Source organism: Gopherus flavomarginatus, chromosome 1, assembly GCF_025201925.1.
Source record: "Gopherus flavomarginatus isolate rGopFla2 chromosome 1, rGopFla2.mat.asm, whole genome shotgun sequence".
Classification (NCBI taxonomy): domain Eukaryota; kingdom Metazoa; phylum Chordata; order Testudines; family Testudinidae; genus Gopherus; species Gopherus flavomarginatus.
The window spans coordinates 199,965,011-199,977,340 of NC_066617.1; the positions used below are offsets into that span (position 1 = coordinate 199,965,011).

A 12,330-nucleotide genomic window follows, 5' to 3' on the forward strand; every position below is an offset into this window, starting at 1 on the left:
ACTCAGAACAAGCACCCAGTCTTATGGTACATCAATAGGCCCAGTCCTTCCAATCCTACCCTGAAGACTGAGGCTGTCTGTGAACCAGGGGTCCTGTCTGTTTGCTGGATCAGGAAGAAAGCCCTGAGCCAGTTTAAAACCAGGCTATTTATCCAAAACCCCTTTCTTTGTCTGTTGGTCCCTAGAATCTTGTTTGAACTAGTATATGTGCACCTCTCCAGTGGGGTGGCTTCAAAGCGTTGATAACAAAGGAAATGCATTAGCATCCCCCTCCCTACTAGAGAAGGTACCATGTAATTCCACAAAAACACATACACAATTGCCTTTCTAATGCAATGGACCCCCAAAAATATGAACCCAAATTGAATAAGGTTTAACTTTAAATGTATTGAATTATCTTAATGTTATAAGGTTTGTGCAGGATATTGTCAGTCTGTCTCAGATCATTTTTAGGTTCATTGGGTAGAGTTAGTATGTTCTTATTAAACACTATTCTGCATGGCAGCTCATATTAGATATTGACTTCCTACTTGGCTGAGTATTAAACTTTTAAGCAAAATGTCTTTGACTCTGAAGTTTGGGGCTTAGTAGTTCTTCTAATTCTGCTCTTAAGTTTGTTCAGTCAGAGGACAATGCTAAACTTTGAAGGTTAAACAGATCTGTTCAGTTTCTTCTCAATTAGTATAAGCTATTTTTTACCCTAATTAGGAATATATTTTTGAAACTGATACACTTTATAGGGTAGTTTGAGACTGATACAGACCTATAGAGGTTATAGGAATAATGTATTCTGTATGCAGATGAGTTTGTGAGAGATATTTTAGCTTCCTGCTGCGCTAATCCCTTCCCTCCCCCGCACTTCCACACCCCTGCCATGCTCCCTCACACGTACACATTTCTCCACTAAGGATGAAATTCAAATTTCTACCCTTTGGGTGCAGATGCAGAACTGACTGATTTCAATGGAGCTGTATATGCATAGCAGAAGGCAGGATTTTGCAAGCTTCAGAATGGGACATTACACATCAATTATTATACATGAGCCAAAAATAAAGTGAGAAAACAGAACAAACGGATAGAATTACAAGAAGAGCTGGTTGCAAAAATTCAAATGAGACAGGTTTTCATCAGAATTTGCTGACTCAGCAAAACTGAAGCATTTTGTGGAGATCGTTCTGATGGAACCCAAGCATGTTTCTACCCAGCTGCTGGGGAACCAGATTTCCAAGGTCTGCGGCCTTAAGGCAGCCTACTATGCAGAGTGCTGTGGTGCCTCTGAGGAGAAATTCTATTTTGTGGGGGGCCTACTTGGAACAAAATAGATTTTTAAACAGATCTTCCGTGAAATGGAATGGCCTGTCTTTGCACTGCTCTAGACGGGCTAAAAGCATGAATTTCTTAAAGCTGCTATTATTTTAAAATAATTTTTTTGAGAAATGTGTAGAGGCTTGGCGTTTCTACTGAAGCTAGTATAAGATATTCAACACAAGAGTGGAAATATGCTCAGAAGTGTGTGTGTTTGCATTCTGTGTGTATTATAAACCAACAACAGGAGTGCGAGCTGGGGTGCGATTGAATAAATTCAAACAGAGTTCCTAGACAAGTGATGTAAACGTGTTTTCCCAACCTGCTCCTATCATATTCCCTATACACTCAATAGCTTCTAAAAATACCCCCTACGTAGGGTTTCCTTTTACTATTTTAAACAAGTTATACCTTTAAGCTTGGGCTTTCTCTAGAGTCCAGCTAGTCCTAGGATTTCTTTCTGCAGGCCCTCTCTGCTTCTGCCCGTCCTCCTGGTTCTTTTTATTTTGAAGGAGTTATCTATGTCTTACATTCCATAGATTAGAACTAATCAGCCCAATCTGGACTGACTGCTAAGGGGAGTCCAGAAAATGGCTCTGCATCTCATGTGGGGCACATGACACCCTGTCACCTATCTTTCCCCACAAAGAGATCCTGGAACAGTGGGTGTGCCTTAAAATTTTCTATAGGTTTGAAAGAGATTGATACTTCTGGCATTTCCCATTTTAAACACAAGGATTATCTTCCAAGAGCGAATAGACTTTTAAAGAGTGCCTGCTGTATGCCCTGTTTTCCTTGCAGCCTAGTCAGGGCTAAGCTCCTGAAGAGCTCTGTTGCTGCTACAAGACCCAGACTCACTGCTGTGGTGGCTGCTTCTGCTGCTGCTGCATGCCTTGTTTCTATTTTGGTGGCCATGAGTGACCTCCCTGATCACCTCAGCACTTTCTGAAGGGCAGGAAACTGCTCCTAGTCTCTCCCCAGGAAAACATAAAAGGCTCGTGGGCAGGACACTACCTGCCTGGATTCAACTCCACTCCACTAATATTTGGGCACTCTCTGAATCCACTAATCCCAATACCATCCCCCTACCCACTCACTGCCTTCTAGCCCGACTGGTCTGGAATAGCCGTCTGGGAACCCCGGGCTTTGTGAACTCAATAAGACCACATCTCCCCTACAGTAACTTTCTGCAAAGGGACAGGGCTTTTTCCTATGTCCCCTCTAGAACTTCCACTGCGAGCCTAATCAGCATTGATCTTCTGTGGCTGCCCATGTCTGATCACTAGGAAAACTCAGGCCTTGTCTACACTATGCGTTTAAACCGATTTTAGCAGCGTTAAACCGATTTAACGCTGCACCCGTCCACACAACGACACCCTTTATATCGATATAAAGGGCTCTTTAAACCGGTTTCTGTACTCCTCCCCGACGAGAGGAGTAGCGCTGAAATCGGTATTACCATATTGGATTAAGGTTAGTATGGCCGCAAATCGAAGGTATTGGCCTCCGGGCAGTATCCCACAGTGCACCACTGTGACTGCTCTGGACAGCAATCCAAACTCAGATACACTGGCCAGGTAAACAGGAAAAGCCCCGAGAACTTTTGAATTTCATTTCCTGTTTGGCCAGCGTGGAGCTCTGATCAGCACAGGTGGCGATGCAGTCCCAAATCCAAAAAGAGCTCCAGCATGGGCCATACGGGAGATACTGGATCTGATCGCTGTATGGGGAGACAAATCTGTTCTATGACAGCTCTGTTACAGAAGATGAAATGAGAAAATATTTGAAAAAATCTCCAGGCTATGATAGACAGAGGCCACAGCACAGTGCTGTGTGACAAGCGTAATGGAAAGCCAAAGAATCAAATGGATGCTTATGGAGGAAGGGAGGGGGTACTGAGGACTCCAACTATCCCACAGTCCCCGCAGTCTCCGAAAAGCATTTGCATTCTTGGCTGAGCTCCCAATGCCTGTAGGGTCAAACACATTGTCCAGGGTGTTTCAGGGTATATGTTGTCAATTTACCACCGACCCCCCCATGAAAGAAAAGGGAAAAAAAATCGTTTCTTGACTTTTTTATATGTCACCTTATGTCTACTGCATGCTACTGGTAGACGTGGTGCTGCGGCAATGAATAGCAGCATCCTCTCCCCTCCCCTCCCCGGTGGCAAACGGTACAATATGACTGCTATCCATCGTCATCATCATCCTGTGAGTGCTCCTGGCTGGCCTCAGGTGAGGTCGGCCGGGAGCACCTGGGTAAAAATAGGAATGACTCCCGGTCATTCCCGGTAGATGGTACAGAACGGCTGGTAACGGTCCTCATCATAGCAACTGGGGGATGAGTTCCATCACCCCCCCCCCCGCTTTCATGTCTAAAGAAAAGATTCTGTACTGCCTGGACTATCATAGCAGTGGGATGCTGGGCTCCTCTCCCCTCCACCGTTTAATGTCCTACCTGGACTATCACAGCAGCTGGAGGCTGCCTCCCCCTCATTTTATCTCACTAAAAACTCAGTGTTTCTTATTCCTGCATTCTTTATTACTTCATCACACAAATGGGGGACACTGCCACGGTAGCCCAGAAAGGTTGGGGGAGAAGGGAATCAACGGGTGGGGTTGTTGCAGGAGCAACCCCCGTGAATGGCATGCAACTCATCATTTCTGCGGGATCTGACATGGAGCGGCTGTGCTCTCTGATTCTCTGATACACTGGTTCTCTAGTACACTTGCCCCATATTCTAGGCAGGACTGACTCTATTTTTAGATAAACCATAAAGGAGGGATTGACTCGGGGAGTCATTCCCATTTTTGTCTTTGTGCCCCCAGCCGACCTCAGCTATGGCCAGCCAGGAGCACCTATGACAGCAGCAGACGGTACAGAACAACTGATAACTGTCATCTCATTGCCAATTTACAATGGCACAGCAGACGGTACAGAACGACTGGTAACCATCTCTGCTACCTTGCAATGGCAAATGAATGCTGCTGTGTAGCACTGCAGTACCGCCTCTGTCAGCAGCATCCAGTACAACACAGTGACAGTGACAAAAGGCAAAACGGGCTCCATGGTTGCCATGCTATGGCATCGGCCAGAGCAATCCAGGGAAAAAGGGCGCGAAATGATTGTCTGCCGTTGCTTTCGCGGAGGAAGGAATGAGTGATGACATTTACCCAGAATCACCCACGACACTGTTTTTGCACCATCAGGCACTGGGATCTCAACCCAGAATTCCAATGGGCGGGGGAGACTGCGGGAACTATGGGATAGCTACAGGATAGCTACCCACAGTGCAATGCTCTGGAAATTGACGCTAGCCTTGGTACATGGACGCACACCGCCGAACTAATGTGCTCAGTGTGGCCGCGTGCACTCGACTTTATACAATCTGTTTTACAAAACCAGTTGATGTAAAATCGGAATAATCCCGTAGTGTAGACATACCCTCAGAGCACTTACATTCTTTTGAACTGAAAACCATTATCTTCCCGCTTCACCTAGCCCACTCAGAGATTTTCATACATTTCTTAGACTTCCCCCACCTGTTACAGCAGCCGTCTAGTTCAGTGAGCTTGGCCCCCCTCCATCTGTTTTTCTTCCTGTTGTGACTTTCCTAGGAACGTATTTTGAGGGACAAAGCCTTTCTTTTAACTGAGCCACTTGAACCTCACACCCTGCTGGTTACCATATTATCCACCGTGCCCCCTTCAGCTAGCAGTATTGCAAGCTGGGAAACAGCTTGATGCCAGTAGACTGCAGTATCGTCTTAGGGAGAAATAAGTATTTTGATGTCTAAATATCTCCTCTATCCTATGAAAGTTTTATTTTAAAAAATAAAATAGGAAGTCTTGTGCCTAAATTTAAAATATAACTGCCCTTTGTCTCTACTGTGGCTGTGAATTATTTTGCATTATCTGCTCTTTCCTATAAATCATGATGGGCACACAGAACTCAGTCCTCTGAGGGCCCTCAACTCCCAGTGACGTCCCTTGAGTTGAGAACTGTCAGCACATTGCAGGGTCAGGTCTGAAATGATTTATTAGAAACACTGGGGAGGGAAATCACACTATTTCCTTCTTCCTCCCCCAGAAGTAATCCAGCTCTTCCCTGACTTTACATGGTAATGTATAACTCAGATATATAAAATTACAACGGAGGCTGATAGAACTGCCTATTAATAAGATTGACTGACACTTCCCATTATAAGATCCTGTGCTTTAAACTTTGCCAACATTTGACTATTTGGCCTATATTTCTCATGGTTAGTGTCAGCCTCAGGGTGATTTCTTTTGCCTTGGAAAAGTTTAGCCAAAACTATTTTTTTTCCAAGAACGAGGTTAGAGAAAAATAAATTGCTTCGTCCATGTTACATACTGGTGAACTTTTCTTTGAAAAGCTCTAGTGCCTCCATGCTGTGGAGCAGGGACTCAAAATTTTGTAGGGGGTGTCCTTTGTGTCCAGGATGTGCCTTTTGAGACCCGAATGAAAATCTGCTCAAACTTGGGAAAGTTATAAGTCTTTGAAAAATCACAAGTATCAGAGGGTAGCCGTGTTAGTCTGGATCTGTAAAAGCAGCAAAGAATCCTGTGGCACCTTATAGACTAACAGACGTTTTGGAGCATGAGCTTTCGTGGGTGAATACATGCATCTGAGGAAGACATGCATCTGAGGAAGTGGGTATTCACCCACGAAAGCTCATGCTCCAAAACGTCTGTTAGTCTATAAGATGCCACAGGATTCTTTGCTGCTTTTGAAAAATCACAGTTTGCACATGCTCAATAAAGACTTCTCAGATTTTAGCAGCTAAATTCCCCTTAAATTCCATCTACACTGAGCATGCACCAGCCTGGACTGAGCAGGACTTTCCCTGCTGTTGCAGCTCTGGGCTGTGTTGGGTCTGGGCGCCTGAACTGACAGTATGCAGCCTATGTCGTCTGTACTCTCAATGACACCACTACACACACACCACCCCCGGAGCCCAGGTAGCATAGAGGAGGAAGCGGTTGGATTCAAATGCAGAAGGGACAAGAGTTGAACCTCTGGGGAGCAGTGGAGTAGATTGGGACAAGGAGCCTGGCAGGGATTGGGCGTTTGGAGGGGACAGGAGACAGGGACAGCAACTGGCAGTCAGGGGCAGAGGGGGTACTGGAAAGTGAGTGGAGTGAAGACTGGACAAGGAGACTAGAACTGAGAACCATTGGGATGGAGGAACAAGTTGATGGGAGACGTACCTGAGGAGAAGCCAGGTTTAGGCCTGGCTGGACAAGGATTTGGGAAAAGGACCAAAGGGGCACACTGAAATTACATAGAGAGGGAAGGGGAGATTGGAACTGGGAGCCAGTGCAGCTAAGGAATGTGGGTGGGTGGTTAGGTGGAGGAAACTGGAGGCCAGGGGTAGGGAGAGAGGCAGATCAGAGGAGGAGCTGGGAAGGAAGGAAATAGAACGGTTGGGCAGGAAGACTGGAATGAGCAACATGAGAAATGTAGACAGCGAGCGGTAAGGTAAAGAGAATGGTACTGGGGCAGGTTGATGGGGGTGGGACAGAAGAATCTGTGCCCACTAACAAATGCTCCCTTCCAGAGTCTGTAGTGGAATCCAAGATTCCTGAGTTTCACCATGCCCCTGCTATCAGGAAATATCTGTGAAATCTACTGGCAAAAGTCTCCCATTCCCATTTAGTTGTGGTCACATAAAGGAGGCCCACCTATTACTGCTACTATTGGTTACTCCATTAGCTAAAGTGGCAGAGGTCTTTGTGGTGGATCTAAAGGTTCCAGTCCTGCTGATGATGCACGTGGGTGTCAATGTGATGCCACTTGATGGAACTTCTAATTTTTCAGTTTACTTTTTAAAAAATGTAATAAATGACACACTAAAAACTATATTAAAAGAACATTATCAAGGCTGCAAAGTCAAGCACTCAAAAGTTAAGAAATGCCAGAACTAAGACAGCCTGGGAAACCTTAATTCAGCCCCCTTATGCATATGCATTATGACAGTCTTTACTTACATGATCACATAACTGTTTTTTCCACAGGATCATTGTCTCATTCAGTGCACAAAATGGACCTGCTTTGGGGGTGAATCAGGGTTGCGTAGTTTAGCAGACTGTTGTCCATAGGATTCCTGCTCCATTTGGTGCAGAAGTAGGAAGATGCATGGTGAATGTGTCAGGGAATTACAAGAAAAGGATCTCATGGTTAAGGCAGTTGAATGCCGCCCTGGAGAGTTGAATTCTGTCCCTTTCTCTGCCCCAAAGGCCCGGATACGCACAGGGATCCGCAAAAAGATTTGGGAATTGCAGTGGAACAGCTTCAACAGGAGAGATTGAGCCCACATCAGACTGTTTCATAGCTCAGTGGTTAGGGTAATCTTCTGAGAGAGAGGGGAAATCTCTGTTCAAATCCTTTCTCCCCTATTTGGCAGAGTGGGGGGAACTGAACCTGGGCCTCCCACATACCAGGTGAGTGTGCTAACCACTAGGCTAAAAGTGATAAAGGGGACACTACCACCTTCCCTCACAAATTTGCTATAGGACTGGTCTTGTAGGTAGCCTCTGCTCAGGCCCCACAGGTGAGGTAGGGGGAGGAGCACCTATCTTCCCCCATTTTGTGGATCACTCTGGGACTTAAATAGGAGATAGACATTCAGATGCCTATTGTGAGGCACATGCCCAGAGGTGGAAATGAAGGCACCAGGGGAACTTTTGCCCTGAAAACTTAGGTGCCAACTGAGTATAGGTTTTGCGAGAGCCACAGTTTTGTGGTTTGTAATGGAATTTAGGGGTTTAAGTACCTATGAATCTTTGTGCATCTGAGCCACTGTTCCTATGTGATGCTAGGCAAGTCATTTAAACCAGCCTCTCATAACTGCTCACCAGTTCTGTATTTCTCATTTCTGGGTGTCCGGCTTGAAAGTCTGGTGTCTGATTTGCAGAAATGTTGAGTGGCATAGATGATCATAATGGTCCCGTCTGACCTTAAAGTCTATGATTCTACATAGTAAGTTATAAATAATATATATCTTTGTACGTATAACATTTAGACTGAACGCACCCTGGGGACATAGATTTGTCTCTTCTATGTCTGTGAAGTACTATGTACATCTCTGATGCTTTACAAATAATTACACACTAAAAAACTCCATTAACCTACTGTGTGTTATTTTGAGCAAGTCATTTTCTCTGTCTGTACTTCTATTTCCCTTTCCACCCTTTGTCTCTCTGATCTGTTTAGGCTGTAAGCTCTTCAGGACAAGCTTTGGCTCCTCGCTTTGTTTTTATACATCACCTAGCACAATGGAGCAATGATCTCTTTAGCTCTTCTAAGAGGTACTGTATATGATTTATTAATTGTATTGCATATGTAGCAGTGATATAAATGTGAAATTGCATTTTTCATGCACCTTTCACTAGATCACCTTTACTCTTCCAACTAATTCATCTCCATTCTCCACAGAAATTACTTATAGCATTCATCATTCATATATAATTGCAGACACACACACGCATGAGTGAATTTTGTAGAAAACTGATACCTAATTATCTATTTGAAACCTAAGTTAGATGCCTAAACGCTAAAAACAATATTAAAAAAATTGATTCATCTTTATTTGTGCCTTCAAAATTCCACGCTCTTATTTGTGTCATAAAAAGCCAGTGCAAAATGAAACCGCTTTGGAAAACTTGTTCTGATTTCCACAATGTTTAGAGTATGCAGTGATTTCCTCTGCTATAGAGCAGGAGCCACAACTGCAGTCTCTCTTTGTGCAGATTCATCTTTCAAGGCCCCGAATTGTGGTGACCTTTCTTGGCCAATGGGGGGAAATTGGGCTAAGTAATTTTACTAGGGTCTTTTAAGTAGTAGCAGAAAGTACTAACCAGCCTAATAGGTGTTCCTTATTAAAATAAGTGATATCGTAGTTACTTTGTGACAATTCCTAGGGTTCTCGAGTTGTTTTCCAGCATATGTTAATAGAGATTTCAACTTGTCATTTCAAAAGCTGACTAAATAATCAGGCTTTGAAAAAAAGCATTGTTTATTCTCTTATTCAAATACACAGTCACCTCTCCCCAATGATAGATGGAAGTAAGCAGGGGCAGCAAGAGAGGAATTTACCTTTAACTGCTAAAAACAGGGTGGCCATGTAAGATGTAGCAAACTACTGCAGAATCCTTTTTGAAAATTACTAGTTTTGGGACATGATCCAAATATTTGAATTGCAATCCATTACTTTTCTTTATTTGTATATAAAGAATCTTTCTTCATCTGAAGGTAGTCTTGTGGTTAAGGTACTGCACTGGGATTTGAGGCATCTAGGTTAAATTGCCAGGTCTGCCACAGACCTTTTTAAAATACTCACTTAAGATGTCAAACTGATAACACCAGTAACTGAAATGTTAATTAACAGAACATCTATGACACAGGTAGCAGAAGCTATTTTTCCCACATGTTGTTTCACCAATGTGACTCATTCTCATTCTCTTTGGAAGGACTCTTCGTAAAGGTTAGTTAAAAGATGCTCAGATACCATACTGAGGAGCATGATATTGATACTTACCTAGGTACATTCAATCCTTGGATTTCCTCCTGGGTGTGAGAACAAAGCTGCTAATTAGTGCTAATTGCCATGGGATGTTTTTTGTACATTTTCCATATTTGTAACTTGTTAGTATATGTATCGACATTTTGAGATCCATTCATTTTATATGTAATTAAAGCTGATTATCAAAAGGAATTTAATCATCTACTGAAGCAATTGCACTAGAAAATGCTCTCACTTAATAATTATATTTATTAAACTTTAAATCTATATTCTTTATATAAAATATTTTTAAAAGCAAATTAACTATTTTGTATTTTTCCAATTGCTTTGCAAGATCAAGTATCTTAGAAAATTACTTATTATAAACTTCGAGCCAAACAGCCCCCTTCTGAAGACTGAAGAATAGCTAGTGGGAATGGGCCCTGATGGGACAAAACTGTGGAGGTCCTCCTCGCAGAGTTTTCACTAAATTCTTTTTGCTAGGGTATGGGTTTGCCTTTCTCAAAAGGAGGAGGTAGTTGGGCCCCAGACTGTATAGATCTTGAGGGTTCACTAAAGGCATGGGGCTATTCCAGCAGAGACTTTGTGCCTGTACATTTTTCCAGAGTCTTTTATTCCCTCTTGGATTGGACCTGTTCTAGCAGGGACTTTCCAGATTGTAGCTGCCCCGGAGCCCTCCATTCTTAGGGAGCAGCCATGGTACTGAGGACTGTTCACTAAAGGTGGTACTGTGTCAGACTGTCATCTATTTGTGGCAATTTCCCGCTGGTTGGCGGAAGGAAACATGCATGTAGCACAACCTTCCCCATCACTCATGTGTAGATTCCTGGAGGACGCTCTGTGGATTAGGGATTTGTTGTAACTGCTTAATTTTGCTAAACTAATGTTTTCAAAATTTCTCATTCCGTTCCACATTTCAGAATCTATTAGTGAAAGGTTACAATTCTGACAGTACAAAACCATCTGGCACTATTTTACCTTGAAGAAGGTCATTGTTGATCCATCTCTAACAGCTCCATATTCTATCTTGGTTTGCTTTGCCAAATCATCTGCTGAATCGATGGGGGATTCCATTCTCTCAACTGTCAGGAAGGCAGCCAAGTTGGCAGTGTAGGATGAGATTATGATTAAGGTGAAAAACCACCATATTCCTCCAACTATTCTGGTAGAAAGAGCTTTAGGCATCAGCTCTGATCCTGTTATAATATCATCAAAACAATCATATTAAAACATGTTGAAAGAAATCTTTCTCTGGCAGTAGATTATTTTTAGGAGCATAATACATTTATGAACCACAGAATGATAAAAGAAATCTACACAGTAATCTCACATATGTACAGATAACATTAATAATGGTAACATACTTTGAAGGGGATGTATGCCATAATACCTAACAAACGCATGATTATCCATGGGTCTGAACACCAATTTGTCTTTGAGATAATGTCACCTTTGGAGTTAACCTTTTAGACTCCTAGCAAGCTATACTAGCCATTTATCTGTATCTTAACTGCTTGTTACAAGTACTCTAATGAGGCTTTAAGCCTTAAACTTCAGAACAACAATACAGTAGACCCTCAGAGGTTTGAACACCTTGGGAATGGAGGTTATTCGTAACTCTCAACAAAATGTTATGGTTGGTCTTTCAAAAGTTTACAACTGAGCATTGACGTAATACAGCTTTGAAACTTTACTATGCAGAAGAAAAATGCTGCTCTCCCTTTATTTTATTAATAGTTTATATTTAACACAGTTCTGTACTGTATTTGCTTTTTTTGGGGGGTGGGTATTTGCTGTTGCCATTGTGAGACTAGGACAATAAATGGATAATTTGTATGTTTAATTTTACTTTTTAAGGGCATATAAGTGACTCAGGAGGGTTGAATTTGATCCCAGCTGTGAAGCAAAGTACTCCTGAACATTATGAGCCAAATTCTGCCCTGACTGACATGGTATACAATCTTGCTGACTTCAGTGGATTGCCTGGGGTTTAAGGCCCAGATTCAGACACGCACTTGATTGTGCGCTTATAGTCAACTGACTTCAGTTTAACATCAGAGTTAAGCACAGTGCATAAGTGTTTTATTGAATAAGGATGGACTTAAGCAAATGCTTAAGTGCTGGCTGAACTGGGGTCTGAGTGTGTACAGAATTTGATTTAACTAATATTCATTATTGTTAGAGAAAGGTCCCTGTTGTTGAAGTGTTATGTCATCTGAGCTACTTAATGATTAGGAACTTCAGACATTTCACAGAAGGTATTTAAGGCCTTGAAAGATTTTAACATAAAAACTTTATACAATTTGAACAAAAGTTGAAAGGGTAATAATCTTCCAAACCACAGGCAAACAGATTTAATTTAGCTTTTTATAAATATATGTACATCTCTCTTAAAGGTCAGAGCTAACCGTAGCCGAGGGCTCTGAGTACATTGATGTAGCTACCAAATTATGAGAGGTAACAGCAAAGCTGACTTCCTG

At 42.7% G+C, this 12,330-nt stretch overlaps 1 protein-coding gene across 1 annotated transcript in view; it reads right to left on the reverse strand.

Annotated features, from left to right (window-relative positions):
- The window catches only part of GRIK1 (glutamate ionotropic receptor kainate type subunit 1), a 251,844-nt gene that overhangs the window by 21,687 nt on the left and 217,827 nt on the right, over positions 1-12,330 (reverse strand). Inside the window, exon 13 of the mRNA XM_050962815.1 lies at positions 10,829-11,046. Within this exon, the coding sequence (XP_050818772.1) occupies positions 10,829-11,046 (218 nt within the window). The remainder of the gene's footprint in view (positions 1-10,828; positions 11,047-12,330) is intronic.